General features: G+C 45.8%; 1 protein-coding gene across 1 annotated transcript in view; it reads left to right on the top strand.

The window, feature by feature from the left end:
* The window catches only part of LOC311126014 (intermembrane lipid transfer protein VPS13B-like), a gene marked incomplete at its 3' end in the record, with an annotated part of 210,680 nt that overhangs the window by 129,414 nt on the left and 58,766 nt on the right, over positions 1 to 22,500 (top strand). Inside the window, 3 exon segments of the mRNA XM_084200044.1 lie at positions 10,002 to 10,202; positions 15,621 to 15,790; positions 16,009 to 16,203. Coding sequence (XP_084056170.1) covers positions 10,002 to 10,202; positions 15,621 to 15,790; positions 16,009 to 16,203 — 566 coding nt within the window.

Raw genomic sequence — 22,500 nt, 5'->3', positions numbered from 1 at the left:
CTGACTGAAACAAAGCCAGTATACTCTCTAGTGATAACGTACTGAAACAAAGCCACTATACTCTCTAGTGATAACTGACTGAAACAAAGCCAATATACTCTCTAGTGATAACTGATTGAAACAAAGCCAGTATACTCTCTAGTGATAACTGACTGAAACAAAGCCAATATACTCTCTAGTGATAACTGACTGAAACAAAGCCAATATACTCTCTAGTGATAACTGACTGAAACAAAGTCAATATACTCTCTAGTGATAACTGACTGAAACAAAGCCAGTATACTCTCTAGTGATAACTGACTGAAACAAAGCCAATATACTCTCTAGTGATAACTGACTGAAACAAAGCCAGTATACTCTCTAGTGATAACTGACTGTTGTTGTCATCCGGGCTAATGGCTGTTGGTTTATATGACCATGATACTACTATAGACCTACAGAACGTCATTCCCTCCCTCCCTCCCTCCCTCCCTCCCTCCCTCCCTCCCTCCCTCCCTCCCTCCCTCCCTCCCTCCCTCCCTCCCTCCCTCCCTCCCTCCCTCCCTCCCTCTCTACATTCCCCCACCTGCAGCCAGCCCTGACTGGGCTGTTGTTTCCCCTCCTGTCAGTTCCAGATAATCCTCTAAATTAAACTAAACATTGATACTGTCAGCTTCAGCTGTCAAACCCATTCTGATGTCTGGATAAGTGTCATAGTGTCAGGGGTGATTAGGGTTGCACCCATCAATGGGAATACTTTCCTATCAGCGTTCAACCTCTGGAGATGAGACTATCCAGTGTCAACCAATCAGATTAGTCACCGACCATTGCCACAGGACTAGTGTAAACTTTAGGTAAACGTAACTCGACCTGTTCGAAGTCATCACACGTTCGCAACTCACTATTGACTTCACAAAGAAATAATGTGATGGTTTGGAGGGAGGAATGGGAGATAGTTGTAATTCTTTAAATCCCAGCTAATTTCAACCCTCTCCATCCTTCATCTGGTTTCTAACTGCTGCCATATGGTGTATATTAGTCTTAATCCGCCACAGCCAATAGCAGCGCAGACAGGGGAGAGGAAGTGACACGTTTAATCTCCAAAATCAAACAGGAATTTGAACCCTCCATTCATTCAGTGGAACTGGAATTCATGTCTGGCCCTGTGAACCCTGTGTGCATCCCTAATGACACCCTATTCCCTATGTAGTGCACTACTTTAGACCAGGCCCATAAGGGATAGGGTACCATTAGGGACACAGCCTATGCGTTCTGACGGTGTTCTGTGTAACGACTTCCTCCGAAGCTGCCTCCTCTCCTTGTTCGGGCAGGCTTCGGCGTTCGTCGTCACCGGCCTTCTAGCCACTGCCGCTCCTCATCTCATCACTCCATTTGTTTTGTCTTGTCTATTACACACACCTGGTTCATATCCCCTCATTAGTACGTGTATAAGTGTTCCCTCTGCCCCCTTGTCCTTGTGGGTGATTGTTTATTGTGAGGAGATAGTAGCTTGGTTGAGCTCCGTGTATTTTGTATTGCCGGGGTATTTTCCCCGTGTGCCTGTTTGTTCCAGTGCTCCTGTTTTGCTCACTGGACAGGTTGACCTTGTATTACGGAATAAACTCTGCTGTGATTTACCCTCCTGCGCCTGACTCCTTCAAATCACGTATCACAGTATGTATGTATGTATGTATGTATGTACGTACGTACGTGATGGAATAAAGCAAGTTTAGTTCCCTCTTCTCCCTTCTCCTAGTTTTTAATTGATCCAGTTTTATTGCAGAGAGAGAGAGAGAGGTGGGTTTAAATCAAACTAACGGTGACCGGCGTGTCGGCGGTGAATAAAGGAACAGCTGTGTGAAAGAATGGACATTTGGAATATACATCACATAGGGTCGAGGGCCGACGTGTGTGTGAGAGAGAGAGAGTGTGTGTATGTGTGTGTGTGACCAAGCCGCTCCACTCCCCACTGCTCCCTACTCTACTCTGTAGTTACTAACCTGTACCCCGCACACTGACTCTGTACCGGTACCCCCTGTATACAGCCTCCCCTACTGTTATTTCACACTGACTCTGTACCGGTACCCCCTGTATACAGCCTTCCTACTGTTATTTCACATTGACTCTGTACCGGTACCCCCTGTATACAGCCTTCCTACTGTTATTTCACATTGACTCGGTACCGGTACCCCCTGTATATAGCCTTCCTACTGTTATTTCACATTGACTCGGTACCGGTACCCCCTGTATACAGCCTTCCTACTGTTATTTCACATTGACTCTGTACCGGTACCCCCTGTATACAGCCTTCCTACTGTTATTTCACATTGACTCGGTACCGGTACCCCCTGTATACAGCCTTCCTACTGTTATTTCACATTGACTCTGTACCGGTACCCCCTGTATACAGCCTCCCCCTACTGTTATTTCACATTGACTCGGTACCGGTACCCCCTGTATACAGCCTTCCTACTGTTATTTCACATTGACTCTGTACCGGTACCCCCTGTATACAGCCTCCCCCTACTGTTATTTCACATTGACTCGGTACCGGTACCCCCTGTATACAGCCTCCCTACTGTTATTTCACATTGACTCTGTACCGGTACCCCCTGTATACAGCCTTCCTACTGTTATTTCACATTGACTCGGTACCGGTACCCCCTGTATACAGCCTTCCTACTGTTATTTCACATTGACTCGGTACCGGTACCCCCTGTATACAGCCTCCCTACTGTTATTTCACATTGACTCTGTACCGGTACCCCCTGTATACAGCCTCCCCCTACTGTTATTTCACATTGACTCGGTACCGGTACCCCCTGTATACAGCCTCCCCTACTGTTATTTCACATTGACTCGGTACCGGTACCCCCTGTATACAGCCTCCCCTACTGTTATTTCACATTGACTCTGTACCGGTACCCCCTGTATACAGCCTCCCCTACTGTTATTTCACATTGACTCGGTACCGGTACCCCCTGTATACAGCCTCCCTACTGTTATTTCACATTGACTCGGTACCGGTACCCCCTGTATACAGCCTCCCCTACTGTTATTTCACATTGACTCGGTACCGGTACCCCCTGTATACAGCCTCCCTACTGTTATTTCACATTGACTCTGTACCGGTACCCCCTGTATACAGCCTCCCTACTGTTATTTCACATTGACTCGGTACCGATACCCCCTGTATACAGCCTCCCTACTGTTATTTCACATTGACTCGGTACCGGTACCCCCTGTATACAGCCTCCCCACTGTTATTTCACAGGCTCTAACACTGTAGACCAGTCAATCTATAGGACTCTGCAGGCTCTAACACTTTAGACCAGTCAATCTATAGGACTCTGCAGGCTCTAACACTTTAGACCAGTCAACCTATAGGACTCTGCAGGCTCTAACACTGTAGACCAGTCAACCTGTAGGACTCTGCAGGCTCTAACACTGTAGATCAGTCAACCTGTAGGACTCTGCAGGCTCTAACACTGTAGATCAGTCAACCTGTAGGACTCTGCAGGCTCTAACACTTTAGACCAGTCAACCTGTAGGACTCTGCAGGCTCTAACACTGTAGACCAGTCAACCTGTAGGACTCTGCAGGCTCTAACACTGTAGACCAGTCAACCTGTAGGACTCTGCAGGCTCTAACACTGTAGATCAGTCAACCTGTAGGACTCTGCAGGCTCTAACGCTGTATATCAGTCAACCTGTATGACTCTGCAGGCTAACACTGTAGACCAGTCAACCTGTAGGACTCTGCAGGCCTAACACTGTAGATTAGTCAACCTGTAGGACTCTGCAGGCTAACACTGTAGACCAGTCAACCTGTAGGACTCTGCAGGCCTAACACTGTAGATTAGTCAACCTGTAGGACTCTGCAGGCTAACACTGTAGACCAGTCAACCTGTAGGACTCTGCAGACTCTAACACAGTATATCAGTCAACCTGTAGGACTCTGCAGGCTCTAACATTGTAGATCAGTCAACATATAGGACTCTGCAGGCTCTAACACAGTAGATCAGTCAACCTATAGAACTCTGCAGGCTCTAACACAGTAGATCAGTCAACCTGTAGGACTCTGCAGGCTCTAACACTGTATATCAGTCAACCTTATAGGACTCTGCAGGCTCTAACACAGTAGATCAGTCAACCTGTAGGACTCTGCAGGCTCTAACACAGTAGACCAGTCAACCTGTATGACTATGCAGGCTCTAACACTGTAGATCAGTCAACCTGTATGACTCTGCAGGCTCTAACACTGAATATCAGTCAACCTGTAGGACTCTGCAGGCTCTAACACAGTAGACCAGTCAACCTGTAGGACTCTGCAGGCTCTAACACTGTAGACCAGTCAACCTGTAGGACTCTGCAGGCTCTAACACAGTAGACCAGTCAACCTGTAGGACTCTGCAGGCTCTAACACAGTAGACCAGTCAACCTGTAGGACTCTGCAGGCTCTAACACAGTAGACAAGTCAACCTGTATGACTCTGCAGGCTCTAACACAGTAGACCAGTCAACCTGTAGGACTCTGCAGGCTCTAACACTGTATACCAGTCAACCTGTAGGACTCTGCAGGCTCTAACACAGTAGACCAGTCAACCTGTAGGACTCTGCAGGCTCTAACACAGTAGACCAGTCAACCTGTAGGACTCTGCAGGCTCTAACACTGAATATCAGTCAACCTGTAGGACTCTGCAGGCTCTAACACTGTAGACCAGTCAACCTGTAGGACTCTGCAGGCTCTAACACAGTAGACCAGTCAACCTGTAGGACTCTGCAGGCTCTAACACTGTAGGACTCTGCAGGCTCTAACACTGTAGACCAGTCAACCTGTAGGACTCTGCAGGCTCTAACACAGTTGACCAGTCAACCTGTAGGACTCTGCAGGCTCTAACACAGTTGATCAGTCAACCTGCTGCCGGCACAGAGACGTGTAACACTCTTCAATAGGACAGCCTGGGCCTCATACTGGAATACTGTGGTCTGACACAAAGACAGCAGTGACTTTTCAACAAACCCTGTCCCAGTAAAGGATTAAACAACTTTTCAACAGGCCATGGTATTCCTGGAAAAGTCATGGTGTTTTCCAGTCCTGGAAATGTTTAGGAAAATGATCAAATCAAAAAGTTTAGGAAAAGTCATGGAAATTAATCTGTTAATGTAATTTATTTAGGCACAGTTTTAAAATATTTTATCAATCAAATAAAAATCAACATATCAGCCAGAATCGGAATTATACTTTTTAGCGTGTCTGTGTTTGGGAGCATCACCTGCATAATGTACGAGATGAGTGAGATGTTGCTCAAGGAGAGAGAGACAGTCGGACATTGCAACAGCAGGTAGGCCTAGCCTATAAAATATGATAGAGAACAGACTAATAACTAGGTAGTCAATTCAAAACAAATATTGTAGCCTCTAGTTAACTGTTTAGCTATTATTATTGTGTGTGAATGTTTTCGTCATATCCCCAAAAACTTTATACCGACACTTGCGATTAAGGCATTACGAAGCTGATTTTGTTTTTTGAATGATTCATACGCTTAATTAAAATGATTATTTTTGACGAAATAAACGATTCACTTAGCCGTTATATTAGTTGGGATTCGGTTCAATTGCGGTTAATCGAATCATGTAAATCAAAATAATTTGTGAATCGCAAACAGTCATTTTAGGAAGAAAGATTAGATATAGCCTTTCTTTTGGATTATTTGGCTTCAAAACCTGTTTTGTAGATACTTCCAGTTGATTTGGCCATCCAATGGATGGGACTTTGCAACTCAATAGATGCTAGTTAGCCTGCAAAGTAAACACTTCAATATGACTAAACTAGAAAAGGTACATTTCCTGAAGAACATTTTGTGGGATTGCTTCAGCTGAATAAAAAATATTAGTAGTTTACCATAGCCATTTGAGCTTTGATATATTGAATGAGCGAAATGTTTCAAAAGGCATAAAACTTATCTGGTTGTAATGTTTTACATCAGACTTTGAGAAACTGACGCTGATGTGTTTGAGCAGGGCTGGATCAAAAGCCTGCACAACCCAGTATCTCTCCAGACTGAGTGTTGACTACATGTGTTTTCTACAGTAGCCTAACAGGTATTCTGCTATGTGGGAGTTAAGTGCCTTGCACAACGACAGGAGATGGTACATGGGATCAGAGAGCAGCTTCTCAGTGTCCATACCACATTACACTTACTTTTTTATATGTACATAGAGTCACCACCATTTTTTGGTCATGGAAATTTGGTTAGAAGTCATGGAGAAGTCATGAAATTCCATCTGTCAAAATGTGTATGAACCCTGTTTCATGATGGACCTTTTAGTGTAAAGAGGTGACTTGGAGGTTTCGCTTTCTACTGTGATGAGGGTGTGTGCGTGTTAGTGTGTGTGGTTATGATCCTGTGTGTGTGTGTGTGTGTGTGTGTGTGTGATATAACAATTTATTGGTTGTGGACACAGTTTAGCAGGTGTTATTGCGGTGCAGAGAAGTTGCAAACACAGTTTAGCAGGTGTTATTGCAGTGCAGAGAAGTTGTGAACACAGTTTAGCAGGTGTTATTGCAGTGCAGAGAAGTTGTGAACACAGTTTAGCAGGTGTTATTGCAGTGCAGAGAAGTTGTGAACACAGTTTAGCAGGTGTTATTGCGGTGCAGAGAAGTTGTGAACACAGTTTAGCAGGTGTTATTGCGGTGCAGAGAAGTTGTGAACACAGTTTAGCAGGTGTTATTGCGGTGCAGAGAAGTTGCAAACACAGTTTAGCAGGTGTTATTGCAGTGCAGAGAAGTTGTGAACACAGTTTAGCAGGTGTTATTGCGGTGCAGAGAAGTTGTGAACACAGTTTAGCAGGTGTTATTGCGGTGCAGAGAAGTTGCAAACACAGTTTAGCAGGTGTTATTGCAGTGCAGAGAAGTTGTGAACACAGTTTAGCAGGTGTTATTGCAGTGCAGAGAAGTTATGAACACAGTTTAGCAGGTGTTATTGCAGTGCAGAGAAGTTGCAAACACAGTTTAGCAGGTGTTATTGCAGTGCAGAGAAGTTGTGAACACAGTTTAGCAGGTGTTATTGCGGTGCAGAGAAGTTGTGAACACAGTTTAGCAGGTGTTATTGCGGTGCAGAGAAGTTGCAAACACAGTTTAGCAGGTGTTATTGCAGTGCAGAGAAGTTGTGAACACAGTTTAGCAGGTGTTATTGCAGTGCAGAGAAGTTGTGAACACAGTTTAGCAGGTGTTATTGCAGTGCAGAGAAGTTGTGAACACAGTTTAGCAGGTGTTATTGCGGTGCAGAGAAGTTGTGAACACAGTTTAGCAGGTGTTATTGCGGTGCAGAGAAGTTGTGAACACAGTTTAGCAGGTGTTATTGCGGTGCAGAGAAGTTGCAAACACAGTTTAGCAGGTGTTATTGCAGTGCAGAGAAGTTGTGAACACAGTTTAGCAGGTGTTATTGCGGTGCAGAGAAGTTGTGAACACAGTTTAGCAGGTGTTATTGCGGTGCAGAGAAGTTGCAAACACAGTTTAGCAGGTGTTATTGCAGTGCAGAGAAGTTGTGAACACAGTTTAGCAGGTGTTATTGCAGTGCAGAGAAGTTATGAACACAGTTTAGCAGGTGTTATTGCAGTGCAGAGAAGTTGCAAACACAGTTTAGCAGGTGTTATTGCAGTGCAGAGAAGTTGTGAACACAGTTTAGCAGGTGTTATTGCGGTGCAGAGAAGTTGTGAACACAGTTTAGCAGGTGTTATTGCGGTGCAGAGAAGTTGCAAACACAGTTTAGCAGGTGTTATTGCAGTGCAGAGAAGTTGTGAACACAGTTTAGCAGGTGTTATTGCAGTGCAGAGAAGTTATGAACACAGTTTAGCAGGTGTTATTGCAGTGCAGAGAAGTTGCAAACACAGTTTAGCAGGTGTTATTGCAGTGCAGAGAAGTTGTGAACACAGTTTAGCAGGTGTTATTGCAGTGCAGAGAAGTTGTGAACACAGTTTAGCAGGTGTTATTGCGGTGCAGAGAAGTTGTGAACACAGTTTAGCAGGTGTTATTGTGGTGCAGAGAAGTTGTGAACACAGTTTAGCAGGTGTTATTGCGGTGCAGAGAAGATGTGAACACAGTTTAGCAGGTGTTATTGCAGTGCAGAGAAGTTGTGAACACAGTTTAGCAGGTGTTATTGCGGTGCAGAGAAGTTGTGAACACAGTTTAGCAGGTGTTATTGCGGTGCAGAGAAGTTGTGAACACAGTTTAGCAGGTGTTATTGTGGTGCAGAGAAGTTGTGAACACAGTTTAGCAGGTGTTATTGCGGTGCAGAGAAGTTGTGAACACAGTTTAGCAGGTGTTATTGCGGTGCAGAGAAGTTGTGAACACAGTTTAGCAGGTGTTATTGCGGTGCAGAGAAGTTGTGAACACAGTTTAGCAGGTGTTATTGCGGTGCAGAGAAGTTGTGAACACAGTTTAGCAGGTGTTATTGCGGTGCAGAGAAGTGAACACAGTTTAGCAGGTGTTATTGCAGTGCAGAGAAGTTGTGAACACAGTTTAGCAGGTGTTATTGCGGTGCAGAGAAGTTGTGAACACAGTTTAGCAGGTGTTATTGCGGTGCAGAGAAGTTGTGAACACAGTTTAGCAGGTGTTATTGCGGTGCAGAGAAGTTGTGAACACAGTTTAGCAGGTGTTATTGCGGTGCAGAGAAGTTGTGAACACAGTTTAGCAGGTGTTATTGCGGTGCAGAGAAGTTGCAAACACAGTTTAGCAGGTGTTATTGCAGTGCAGAGAAGTTGTGAACACAGTTTAGCAGGTGTTATTGCAGTGCAGAGAAGTTATGAACACAGTTTAGCAGGTGTTATTGCAGTGCAGAGAAGTTGCAAACACAGTTTAGCAGGTGTTATTGCAGTGCAGAGAAGTTGTGAACACAGTTTAGCAGGTGTTATTGCGGTGCAGAGAAGTTGTGAACACAGTTTAGCAGGTGTTATTGCGGTGCAGAGAAGTTGTGAACACAGTTTAGCAGGTGTTATTGCGGTGCAGAGAAGTTGTGAACACAGTTTAGCAGGTGTTATTGCAGTGCAGAGAAGTTGTGAACACAGTTTAGCAGGTGTTATTGCGGTGCAGAGAAGTTATGAACACAGTTTAGCAGGTGTTATTGCGGTACAGAGAAGTTGCAAACACAGTTTAGCAGGTGTTATTGCAGTGCAGAGAAGTTGTGAACACAGTTTAGCAGGTGTTATTGCGGTGCAGAGAAGTTGTGAACACAGTTTAGCAGGTGTTATTGCGGTGCAGAGAAGTTGCAAACACAGTTTAGCAGGTGTTATTGCAGTGCAGAGAAGTTGTGAACACAGTTTAGCAGGTGTTATTGCGGTGCAGAGAAGTTGTGAACACAGTTTAGCAGGTGTTATTGCGGTGCAGAGAAGTTGTGAACACAGTTTAGCAGGTGTTATTGCGGTGCAGAGAAGATGTGAACACAGTTTAGCAGGTGTTATTGCAGTGCAGAGAAGTTGTGAACACAGTTTAGCAGGTGTTATTGCGGTGCAGAGAAGTTGTGAACACAGTTTAGCAGGTGTTATTGCGGTGCAGAGAAGTTGTGAACACAGTTTAGCAGGTGTTATTGCGGTGCAGAGAAGTTGTGAACACAGTTTAGCAGGTGTTATTGCGGTGCAGAGAAGTTGTGAACACAGTTTAGCAGGTGTTATTGCGGTGCAGAGAAGTTGTGAACACAGTTTAGCAGGTGTTATTGCGGTGCAGAGAAGTTGTGAACACAGTTTAGCAGGTGTTATTGCGGTGCAGAGAAGTTGTGAACACAGTTTAGCAGGTGTTATTGCGGTGCAGAGAAGTTGTGAACACAGTTTAGCAGGTGTTATTGCGGTGCAGAGAAGTTGTGAACACAGTTTAGCAGGTGTTATTGCGGTGCAGAGAAGTTGTGAACACAGTTTAGCAGGTGTTATTGCGGTGCAGAGAAATGCTTATGTTGCACACAATCATCTAATAATGTATATTTATTACCAAATAATCCCAAATAAAAAAATATGTTGGTCTCTATTCCAGTGTGTGTAGGGCAGCAGGACTTCACCATGGCGGTAGTGGCTAACGAAGAACCGGTCCCCCTGGTCCAAGAGACGTCTGTCAAGAGGCTGGTGGTCGGACCTCTGGACTTGCGGCTCAACAGCAGCGCCGTGCACCGCCTTCTCAAGATGCTGGCCTGCGCCATGGACCATGAGTACCAACCCTACTGCAAACCACAGCCAGGTAAATACCAACCCTACTGAAAACCACAGCCAGGTAAATACCAACCCTACTACAAACCACAGCCAGGTAAATACCAACCCTACTGCAAACCACAGCCGGGTAAATACCAACCCTACTACAAACCACAGCCAGGTAAATACCAACCCTACTGCAAACCACAGCCAGGTAAATACCAACCCTACTACAAACCACAGCCAGGTAAATCCCAACCCTACTACAAACCATAGCCAGGTAAATAACAACCCTACTACAAACCATAGCCAGGTAAATAATAACCCTACTACAAACCACAGCCAGGTAAATACCAACCCTACTACAAACCATAGCCAGGTAAATAACAACCCTACTACAAACCACAGCCAGGTAAATACCAACCCTACTACAAACCATAGCCAGGTAAAAAACAACCCTACTACAAACCACAGCCAGGTAAATACCAACCCTACTACAAACCATAGCCAGGTAAATACCAACCCTACTACAAACCATAGCCAGGTAAATACCAACCCTACTACAAACCACAGCCAGGTAAATACCAACCCTACTACAAACCATAGCCAGGTAAAAAACAACCCTACTACAAACCACAGCCAGGTAAATACCAACCCTACTACAAACCATAGCCAGGTAAATACCAACCCTACTACAAACCACAGCCAGGTAAATACCAACCCTACTACAAACCACAGCCAGGTAAATACCAACCCTACTACAAACCATAGCCAGGTAAAAAACAACCCTACTACAAACCACAGCCAGGTAAATACCAACCCTACTACAAACCATAGCCAGGTAAATACCAACCCTACTACAAACCATAGCCAGGTAAATACCAACCCTACTACAAACCACAGCCAGGTAAATACCAACCCTACTACAAACCATAGCCAGGTAAAAAACAACCCTACTACAAACCACAGCCAGGTAAATACCAACCCTACTACAAACCATAGCCAGGTAAATACCAACCCTACTACAAACCACAGCCAGGTAAATACCAACCCTACTACAAACCACAGCCAGGTAAATACCAACCCTACTACAAACCATAGCCAGGTAAAAAACAACCCTACTACAAACCACAGCCAGGTAAATACCAACCCTACTACAAACCATAGCCAGGTAAATACCAACCCTACTACAAACCACAGCCAGGTAAATACCAACCCTACTACAAACCACAGCCAGGTAAATACCAACCCTACTACAAACCACAGCCAGGTAAATACCAACCCTACTACAAACCATAGCCAGGTAAAAAACAACCCTACTACAAACCACAGCCAGGTAAATACCAACCCTACTACAAACCATAGCCAGGTAAATACCAACCCTACTACAAACCATAGCCAGGTAAATACCAACCCTACTACAAACCACAGCCAGGTAAATACCAACCCTACTACAAACCATAGCCAGGTAAAAAACAACCCTACTACAAACCACAGCCAGGTAAATACCAACCCTACTACAAACCATAGCCAGGTAAATACCAACCCTACTACAAACCACAGCCAGGTAAATACCAACCCTACTACAAACCACAGCCAGGTAAATACCAACCCTACTACAAACCATAGCCAGGTAAAAAACAACCCTACTACAAACCACAGCCAGGTAAATACCAACCCTACTACAAACCATAGCCAGGTAAATACCAACCCTACTACAAACCACAGCCAGGTAAATACCAACCCTACTACAAACCACAGCCAGGTAAATACCAACCCTACTACAAACCACAGCCAGGTAAGATGGTCTAACAGCTAATATATCATAGAGCTACTTTATCAGTCTAACAGTCTAACCCCATCCAGGTGTGATACCACAGGCAATTGTTCATACATTCACTGTTATTATAATGTCCTCATAGTGGCCATCTCTCAATACAACACTGTTATTATAATGTCCTCATAGTGGCCATCTCTCAAGACAACACTGTTATCATAATGTCCTCATAGTGGCCATCTCTCAATACAACAGTGTTATTATAATGTCCTCATAGTGGCCATCTCTCAATACAACACTGTTATTATAATGTCTTCATAGTGGCCATCTCTCAATACATTCACTGTTATTATAATGTCCTCATAGTGGCCATCTCTCAATACAACACTGTTATCATAATGTCCTCATAGTGGCCATCTCTCAATAAAACACTGTTATCATAATGTCCTCATAGTGGCCATCTCTCAATACAACACTGTTATCATAATGTCCTCATAGTGGCCATCTCTCAATACAACACTGTTATTATAATGTCCTCATAGTGGCCATCTCTCAATACAACACTGTTATCATAATGTCCTCATAGTGGCCATCTCTCAATACATTCACTGTTATCATAATGTCCTCATAGTGGCCATCTCTCAAGACAACACTGTTATTATAATGTCCTCATAGTGGCCATCTCTCAATACATTCACTGTTATCATAATGTCCTCATAGTGGCCATCTCTCAAGACAACACTGTTATTATAATGTCCTCATAGTGGCCATCTCTCAAGACAACAGTTCCAACTCATCACCACTAACATTGTTTTCCGGTACAACCCAACACCCTGTATGTGTATGAAACATGTATGATATTTCCCTCCAAAGATCATGTTGCTTCCTTCAGAGGTCCCCATGGGTTCTGCTAGTTGGAGTGATCCTCTATGACCTGTTTCTAAAGGTCAAAAGGTCAAAATAAACACCTTTGTTAGCCGTCAACTTGGCGCGGCCCGCGGTTACATCATCTGTGGGTTGTTTGGAAAGCTAAATGTGTGGATGTCATTTCCAGAGGAATAAGTCAGAGTTCTGTTGAAACCATAACATCCGTTGCTTTCAATTATTTCAGCATCTGTAATAAATAGAGTAATTAGAGGTCTTCAAAGGATCCGATTTTCTCTGTGTGTCTGTGTGTTCCTGCCCTGTGTGTTCCCTCTGCATTCTCTCTGTTACAATGCCTGTCAGTCCAGGGGGAGAAGGTGCATGTTAACTAGTGATGCAGCAGGGGGAAACAATGTTAGTCATGTTGAGATGGGAGCAGGGTTGAACTGTCTCTAGGGTTCAATAGGACTGTAGAATCTCTCTCTCTCTGTCTGGACCTGGCCTGGCTCTGTCTGTCTGTCTGGTTGTGATCTGTCTGGCCTGGCTATGTCTGTCTGGTAGTGATCTGTCTGGCCTGGCTGTGTATGTCTGTCTGGTAGTGATCTGTCTGGCCTGGCTCTGTCTGTCTGTCTGGTAGTGATCTGTCTGGCCTGGCTATGTCTGTCTGGTATTGATCTGTCTGGCCTGGCTGTGTATGTCTGTCTGGTAGTGAGCTGTCTGGCCTGGCTGTGTCTGTCTGTCTGGTAGTGATCTGTCTGGCCTGGCTGTGTCTCTCTGTCTGGTACTGATCTGTCTGGCTTGGCTGTGTGTCTGTCTGGTACTGATCTGTCTGGCCTGGCTGTGTGTCTGTCTGGTACTGATCTGTCTGGCCTGGCTGTGTGTCTGTCTGGTAGTGATCTGTCTAGCCTGGCTGTGTGTCTGTCTGGTAGTGATCTGTCTGTCCTGGCTGTGTCTCTCTGTCTGGTAGTGATCTGTCTGGCCTGGCTGTGTGTCTGTCTGGTAGTGATCTGTCTGGCCTGGCTGTGTCTGTCTGCCTGGTACTGATCTGTCTGGCCTGGCTGTGTCTGTCTGGTAGTGATCTGTGTGACAGCTGTGTGTCTGTCTGGTAGTGATCTGTCTGGCCTGGCTGTGTGTCTGTCTGGTAGTGATCTGTCTTGCCTGGCTGTATGTCTGTCTGGTAGTGATCTGTGTGACAGCTGTGTGTCTGTCTGGTACTGATCTGTCTGGCCTGGCTGTGTGTCTGCCTGGTAGTGATCTGTCTGGCCTGGCTGTGTCTGCTGGTGTTCCAGTCTCTGGTGGTTCGGTCAGGGGTTGCTGTGTGTTTCTGTGTGTGTCTGCCATGCGAGGAGAGAGCGAGGTTGGGGGCAGATACAACTCTCCCCTCCTCTCCTCTCCTTGCCAAGAGCTCAGGGACAATCTCTCTCCTCCTCCTCCTCCTCCTCTCCTCACCAAGAGCTCAGGGACAATCTCTCTCCTCCTCCTCCTCCTCCTCTCCTCACCAAGAGCTCAGGGACAATCTCTCTCCTCCTCCTCCTCCTCTCCTCACCAAGAGCTCAGGGACAATCTCTCTCCTCCTCCTCCTCCTCCTCTCCTCACCAAGAGCTCAGGGACAATCTCTCTCCTCCTCCTCCTCCTCTCCTCACCAAGAGCTCAGGGAGAATCTCTCTCCAAAAGAACCAACAAGTGGAGATGGACCAGGAGCCAAGTTGGACCAGAAACGCTCCCTCTGTGTTTTAGAAGATATTTCCCTGTTTAATTCAGAGCATTCCAAATGCTCCCAGCAAATGATTGACAGTGTACTTGTGTGTTCTTTCTTATTTTCTTGGTATGTTGCTGAAGAACACATGTGAAGTATTATTATTTATTTATCATTCCTAGTTGGATCAGTTAAATGGAAGCGGAAAATCCAGTGTATTTGACTCTAATAGCTTTCTAGGGTTTCTAGAGAGAGAGCTGTGGGTGTTCATTTGGTCTTTTGAGCTAACGGCTGTTGACTGAGGACATTGAGCGAGCGAGGCCTGTTGGCATGTGGTTGGATACCAAGCCAAGCTGTGATTGGACACTGAGCCAGGGGAACCTGATAGGGTTGTAGCGGTTGGCCAGGGAGCAAACAGCCACTCAGATCAGATGTAGAGCCTTACCCCACCTCAGACCAGAGAGACAGACCAACACAACCTCTACCTCAGACCATAGAGACAGACCAACACAACCTCCACTGGGCTGAGCCTGGGCCAGGGTTGGGGGCCAGATCTACTCAGTAAGTTCCTGCTGCTCGGCCTGAATGCTGTTCAACTTCTAGGGTCTCAGGAATCTGTAGCTCACAAATGCTATTCCCTTGTTGAACTTTGTTAGCAGCCCAGATCGTCATCGCTGACAACATTCACACAACTCAACTGCTCCAATATTGATAACGTTCAATCATAGGATGGCTTTCCTCTCTAACCCCTGTCTCTAACCCCTGTCTCTAACCCCTGTCGTGACAGCCCCAGTCGAGGACCCCAGGAAGAGGTAGTGGTCCTGGAGGAGTTTATCCTCACCAGTCACCTGTCTCAACCTGTTACCTCTCTCTCGCTCTCTCTTGCTATCTCTCTTTCTCTCTCTCGCTCTCGCTCTCTCTCTCTCTCTACTCCCCCCACTATATTTCTCTCTCTCTCTCTCTCTCTCTCTCTCTCTCTCTCTCTCTCTCTCTCTCTGCTCCCCCCTCCCCCCCCTCTCTCTCTCTCTCTCTCTCTCTGTCGAGGAGCCCCAGCCACCCAGGAGGAGGTAGCGATGCTAGCGGAGTTTATCCCCACCAGGCTGACCTCTCACCCTGTCTCTCTCTCTCAGACCCAGTGGAGGAGCCCCGAGCCCCAGCCACCCAGGAGGAGGTAGCGATGCTAGAGGAGTTTATCCCTACCAGACTGACCTGCCTCACCCTGCTGAAGGTCACTGTCACCCTCAACATGGCAGAGTTCAACCTCCTACACACACTCATGCCTGTCATCATGGGACAGAAGGTAGACTGATATTCTATTTTCTTCTCTGCTATGCTCCGTTCTCTCCTGTCCTGTCCTGTCCTGTCCTGTCCTCTCCTCTCCTCTCCTCTCCTCTCCTCTCCTCTCCTCTCCTCTCCTCTCCTCTCCTCTCCTCTCCTCCGCTCCGCTCCTCTCTCCTACCATGTACTCCAGTGACTGCCACTAACCCTACACAACACTCTCCTCCTCTCTCCCTCCAGGCCCCCCCAGGTCCGGTCAGTGTGCCAGTCTTCCAGGCGGTGCGGCCCCTGCCGGCCCTCAGGTTGCAGGTGGACAGTGTTAATGTGGAGCACTCTGTCCCCATGTACGCCCCTGAGCTGACTAGCACCGTCTCCTCTCTCAGCCAGCCCTCCGATAACCTGCTGCACCACTGCTACACACACTGCTACCTCAAGGTGAGGGGAAGCACACAAACACACACACACTGCTACCTCAAGGTGAGGGGAAGCACACAAGAACACACACACACACACACACACACACTGCTACCTCAAGGTGAGGGGAAGCACACAAACACACACACACTGCTACCTCAAGGTGAGGGGAAGCACACAAACACACACACACTGCTACCTCAAGGTGAGGGGAAGCACACAAAAACACACACACACACACACACACACACACACACACACACACACACTGCTATACACACACACTGCTACGTCAAGTTAACACACATACACTCCTGGTCCCCACCAGGATAGTGAAACCGAAAACACTACAACACGTTATTAGGCAGTCAGCCCAAGGTGAAAAGGACAGCTTGACTTCCACAGCTTTTAACTGAAGGCCAGAACCACCTCCATGATCTTTTTACACCTGGTAATAAAGAGCTGAACACTGAGCTCCCTGATGAGACACAGTCCTCCCCTTAACACCAGAGACCTCCGTTTACAGCTCTGGTTAGGACCAGGAAATGGTTGTTATCCCAGGTCGTCATAGTCAATAAGAATTTGTTCTTAACGGTCTTGCCTTGTTAAATAAAGATGAAATACATTATTTATTGATTGAATATATTTAAAAAATATAAACTTGCTAAACAAGTTATTTTCAAGCAAAACATACATCATTTAGATTGTGTGTGTTTGTTTAATTTGATTGTGATTTCTAAATAAATGGCTCCAGGATTACTGGAGATTGTTCATCAGCATTCTGAAACTAGAAGTAGTTCAACAGCATCTAGAATTGATATTACTCGATTGTTCTTACAGTTCTGGTTAGAAGGCTCTGCTAAGGCCGTACTGGCTGTTTGTTGTAGGACTATTTGGAGAGAGAAAGGATTGTTAAACAAGTCTTTTTGAATAGAACACCTTCTACACTTATTTTGCTTGTGAATCTGTGATTTCAAAATAGAACGCTCCAGGATTCTAGTGTTCTGTCAGCATTCTGCTGAATCTGTTCATTCTGTCGCTACTCTCAGTTGATTTAGCTGATGATGTTAGATTGTCTCCTTACGCTTGACGAGAGTCTCCTGTAGTTTGGCTGAGAGGACAGAGAGGCGTTGCTTGCACTCCGCATACCACTCCAGATAGCTGTTTATACTAACGTTATATGATACAGCTCAGAACTCACATTGTTCAAATTCACCATCTGATTTCCATTCTCTATGCCAATAACAACACCGCTTTCTAATGAGGAACCATTTCTCACTACCTCTTCTATCTGTCTAACTCAGCAAGGGATGGTTTTGGGACTTTACTTATTTTTGTCTGTAAAGTATTTTGATTTGATTTATAGTTGAACTCCAGGTCTCAGAGCAGATCTAGATGCCCTCACTGCCCTGAGAGAGCGTTCCTATGGTGAGTGCTAACCCCTGACCCCTTGGTTAGGAAGCCCCAGTAATGGTTCTCTGTGCTGTTTTAAAGCCAGGTCGTAATGGAGCTATATCCAACGGACTCTGTCCTGGTCTCTTTGTGGTGTTTTTCTAAGACCTGGATGTTTGCCAGGCACACTGTCAGTCCTTATCTCACAGCCAGGGTCACCAAGGGGTTAATGTTCAGCCCATGGGTGGTCAGTCATACCCATGCAGACCCCTTTAGCCACAAAGCCACCTCTCCTGGTCAGACCTACACAGACAGACCTGAGGGTCTCAGGACCCGGGTCCATAGGACCAAAGCCAGCTAGCTCCATCTGAGTGATGGTCAGTGACTAGTATCTCAACATGGCTGTGTCAGCTGGTTAGTGTCTCAACATGGCTGTCTCAGCTGGTTAGTGTCTCAACATGGCTGTCTCAGCTGGTTAGTGTCTCAACATTGCTGTCTCAGCTGGTTAGTGTCTCAGCTGGTTAGTGTCTCAACATGGCTGTCTCAGCTGGTTAGTGTCTCAGCTGGTTAGTGTCTCAGCTGGTTAGTGTCTCAACATTGCTGTCTCAGCTGGTTAGTGTCTCAGCTGGTTAGTGTCTCAGCTGGCTAGTGTCTCAACATGGCTGTCTCAGCTGGTTAGTATCTCAGCTGGTTAGTGTCTCAACATGGCTGTCTCAGCTGGTTAGTATCTCAGCTGGTTAGTGTCTCAACATGGCTGTCTCAGCTGGTTAGTGTCTCAACATGGCTGTCTCAGCTGGTTAGTGTCTCAGCTGGTTAATGTCTCAGCTGGTTAGTATCTCAACATGGCTGTCTCAGCTGGTTAGTGTCTCAACATGGCTGTCTCAGCTGGTTAGTGTCTCAGCTGGTTAGTGTCTCAACATGGCTGTCTCAGCTGGTTAGTGTCTCAACATGGCTGTCTCAGCTGGTTAGTGTCTCAGCTGGTTAGTGTCTCAACATGGCTGTCTCAGCTGGTTAATGTCTCAGCTGGTTAGTGTCTCAGCTGGTTAATGTCTCAGCTGGTTAGTGTCTCAACATGGCTGTCTCAGCTGGTTAGTGTCTCAACATGGCTGTCTCAGCTGGTTAGTGTCTCAGCTGGTTAGTGTCTCAGCTGGTTAGTGTCTCAGCTGGTTAGTGTCTCAGCTGGTTAGTGTCTCAACATGGCTGTCTCAGCTGGTTAGTGTCTCAACATGGCTGTCTCAGCTGATTAGTGTCTCAACATGGCTGTCTCAGCTGGTTAGTGTCTCAACATGGCTGTCTCAGCTGGTTAATGTCTCAGCTGGTTAGTGTCTCAGCTGGTTAGTGTCTCAGCTGGTTAATGTCTCAGCTGGTTAGTGTCTCAGCTGGTTAGTGTCTCAGCTGGTTAGTGTCTCAACATGGCTGTCTCAGCTGGTTAGTATCTCAGCTGGTTAGTGTCTCAACATGGCTGTCTCAGCTGGTTAGTGTCTCAACATGGCTGTCTCAGCTGGTTAGTGTCTCAACATGACTGTCTCAGCTGGTTAGTATCTCAGCTGGTTAGTGTCTCAACATGGCTGTCTCAGCTGGTTAGTGTCTTAACATGGCTGTCTCAGCTGGTTAGTGTCTCAGCTGGTTAGTGTCTCAGCTGGCTAGTGTCTCAACATGGCTGTCTCAGCTGGTTAGTATCTCAGCTGGTTAGTGTCTCAACATGGCTGTCTCAGCTGGTTAGTATCTCAGCTGGTTAGTGTCTCAACATGGCTGTCTCAGCTGGTTAGTGTCTCAACATGGCTGTCTCAGCTGGTTAGTGTCTCAACATGGCTGTCTCAGCTGGTTAGTATCTCAGCTGGTTAGTGTCTCAACATGGCTGTCTCAGCTGGTTAGTGTCTCAACATGGCTGTCTCAGCTGTTTAGTGTCTCAACATGGCTGTCTCAGCTGGTTAGTGTCTCAACATGGCTGTCTCAGCTGTTTAGTGTCTCAACATGGCTGTCTCAGCTGACTAGTTTCTCTGGACTAATGGATCTGAACAGGAAACCCACTGGTCCAGAGACTGAAACACTTTCCATCAGTTAGGAAGTGTATACGGTATCTGTTTTGGATATGGCACTGACTGTAAGATGGTCCGGTTTCCCAGATCCATGCTAAGCCACTCTGACTACATTATGGTCCGGTTTCCCAGATGCATACTAAGCATACTCCTGGAGTAAAAAGTATACTAAATGGAGAATCACCAAATATGTGCATGAATGTACATACCAGTGTGTGTATAAGGGTAGGTCTATGTATCTAGCCACAGGCAGTGTGTATAAGGGTAGGTCTATGTCTCTAGACACAGGCAGTGTGTATAAGGGTAGGTCTATGTATCTAGACACAGGCAGTGTGTATAAGGGTAGGTCTATGTATCTAGCCACAGGCAGTGTGTATAAGGGTAGGTCTATGTATCTAGACACAGGCAGTGTGTATAAGGGTAGGTCTATGTATTTAGACACAGGCAGTGTGTATAAGGGTAGGTCTATGTCTCTAGACACAGGCAGTGTGTATAAGGGTAGGTCTATGTATCTAGCCACAGGCAGTGTGTATAAGGGTAGGTCTATGTATCTAGACACAGGCAGTGTGTATAAGGGTAGGTCTGTCTCTAGACACAGGCAGTGTGTATAAGGGTAGGTCTATGTATCTAGACACAGGCAGTGTGTATAAGGGTAGGTCTATGTATCTAGACACAGGCAGTGTGTATAAGGGTAGGTCTATGTATCTAGACACAGGCAGTGTGTATAAGGGTAGGTCTATGTATCTAGACACAGGCAGTGTGTATAATGGTAGGTCTATGTCTCTAGACACAGGCAGTGTCTATAAGGGTAGGTCTATGTATCTAGACACAGGCAGTGTGTATAAGGGTAGGTCTATGTATCTAGACACAGGCACTGTGTATAAGGGTAGGTCTATGTATCTAGACACAGGCAGTGTGTATAAGGGTAGGTCTATGTCTCTAGACACAGGCAGTGTGTATAAGGGTAGGTCTATGTATCTAGACACAGGCAGTGTGTATAAGGGTAGGTCTATGTATCTAGACACAGGCAGTGTGTATAAGGGTAGGTCTATGTATCTAGACACAGGCAGTGTGTATAATGGTAGGTCTATGTCTCTAGACACAGGCAGTGTCTATAAGGGTAGGTCTATGTATCTAGACACAGGCAGTGTGTATAAGGGTAGGTCTATGTATCTAGACACAGGCACTGTGTATAAGGGTAGGTCTATGTATCTAGACACAGGCAGTGTGTATAAGGGTAGGTCTATGTCTCTAGACACAGGCAGTGTGTATAAGGGTAGGTCTATGTATCTAGACACAGGCAGTGTGTATAAGGGTAGGTCTATGTATCTAGCCACAGGCAGTGTGTATAAGGGTAGGTCTATGTATCTAGACACAGGCAGTGTGTATAAGGGTAGGTCTATGTATTTAGACACAGGCAGTGTGTATAAGGGTAGGTCTATGTCTCTAGACACAGGCAGTGTGTATAAGGGTAGGTCTATGTATCTAGCCACAGGCAGTGTGTATAAGGGTAGGTCTATGTATCTAGACACAGGCAGTGTGTATAAGGGTAGGTCTATGTATCTAGACACAGGCACTGTGTATAAGGGTAGGTCTATGTATCTAGACACAGGCAGTGTGTATAAGGGTAGGTCTATGTATCTAGACACAGGCACTGTGTATAAGGGTAGGTCTATGTATCTAGACACAGGCAGTGTGTATAAGGGTAGGTCTATGTCTCTAGACACAGGCAGTGTGTATAAGGGTAGGTCTATGTATCTAGACACAGGCAGTGTGTATAAGGGTAGGTCTATGTATCTAGACACAGGCAGTGTGTATAAGGGTAGGTCTATGTATCTAGACACAGGCAGTGTGTATAATGGTAGGTCTATGTCTCTAGACACAGGCAGTGTCTATAAGGGTAGGTCTATGTATCTAGACACAGGCAGTGTGTATAAGGGTAGGTCTATGTATCTAGACACAGGCACTGTGTATAAGGGTAGGTCTATGTATCTAGACACAGGCAGTGTGTATAAGGGTAGGTCTATGTCTCTAGACACAGGCAGTGTGTATAAGGGTAGGTCTATGTATCTAGACACAGGCAGTGTGTATAAGGGTAGGTCTATGTATCTAGACACAGGCAGTGTGTATAAGGGTAGGTCTATGTATCTAGACACAGGCAGTGTGTATAAGGGTAGGTCTATGTATCTAGACACAGGCAGTGTGTATAAGGGTAGGTCTATGTATCTAGACACAGGCAGTGTGTATAAGGGTAGGTCTATGTATCTAGACACAGGCAGTGTGTATAAGGGTAGGTCTATGTCTCTAGACACAGGCAGTGTGTATAATGGTAGGTCTATGTCTCTAGACACAGGCAGTGTCTATAAGGGTAGGTCTATGTCTCTAGACACAGGCAGTGTGTATAAGGGTAGGTCTATGTATCTAGACACAGGCAGTGTGTATAAGGGTAGGTCTATGTATCTAGACACAGGCAGTGTGTATAAGGGTAGGTCTATGTATCTAGACACAGGCAGTGTGTATAAGGGTAGGTCTATGTCTCTAGACACAGGCAGTGTGTGTATAAGGGTAGGTCTATGTATCTAGACACAGGCAGTGTGTATAAGGGTAGGTCTATGTCTCTAGACACAGGCAGTGTGTATAAGGGTAGGTCTATGTATCTAGACACAGGCAGTGTGTATAAGGGTAGGTCTATGTATCTAGACACAGGCAGTGTGTGTATAAGGGTAGGTCTATGTATCTAGACACAGGCAGTGTGTGTAAGGGTAGGTCTATGTATCTAGCCACAGGCAGTGTGTATAAGGGTAGGTCTATGTATCTAGACACAGGCAGTGTGTGTATAAGGGTAGGTCTATGTCTCTAGACACAGGCAGTGTGTGTATAAGGGTAG

This window comes from Coregonus lavaretus, assembly GCF_964263955.1.
Source record: "Coregonus lavaretus genome assembly, contig: HAP1_SCAFFOLD_647, whole genome shotgun sequence".
Lineage (NCBI taxonomy): Eukaryota > Metazoa > Chordata > Actinopteri > Salmoniformes > Salmonidae > Coregonus > Coregonus lavaretus.
The sequence above is the reverse complement of the archived record's forward strand: the minus strand, read 5'-3'. Positions and strand labels throughout refer to the sequence as shown.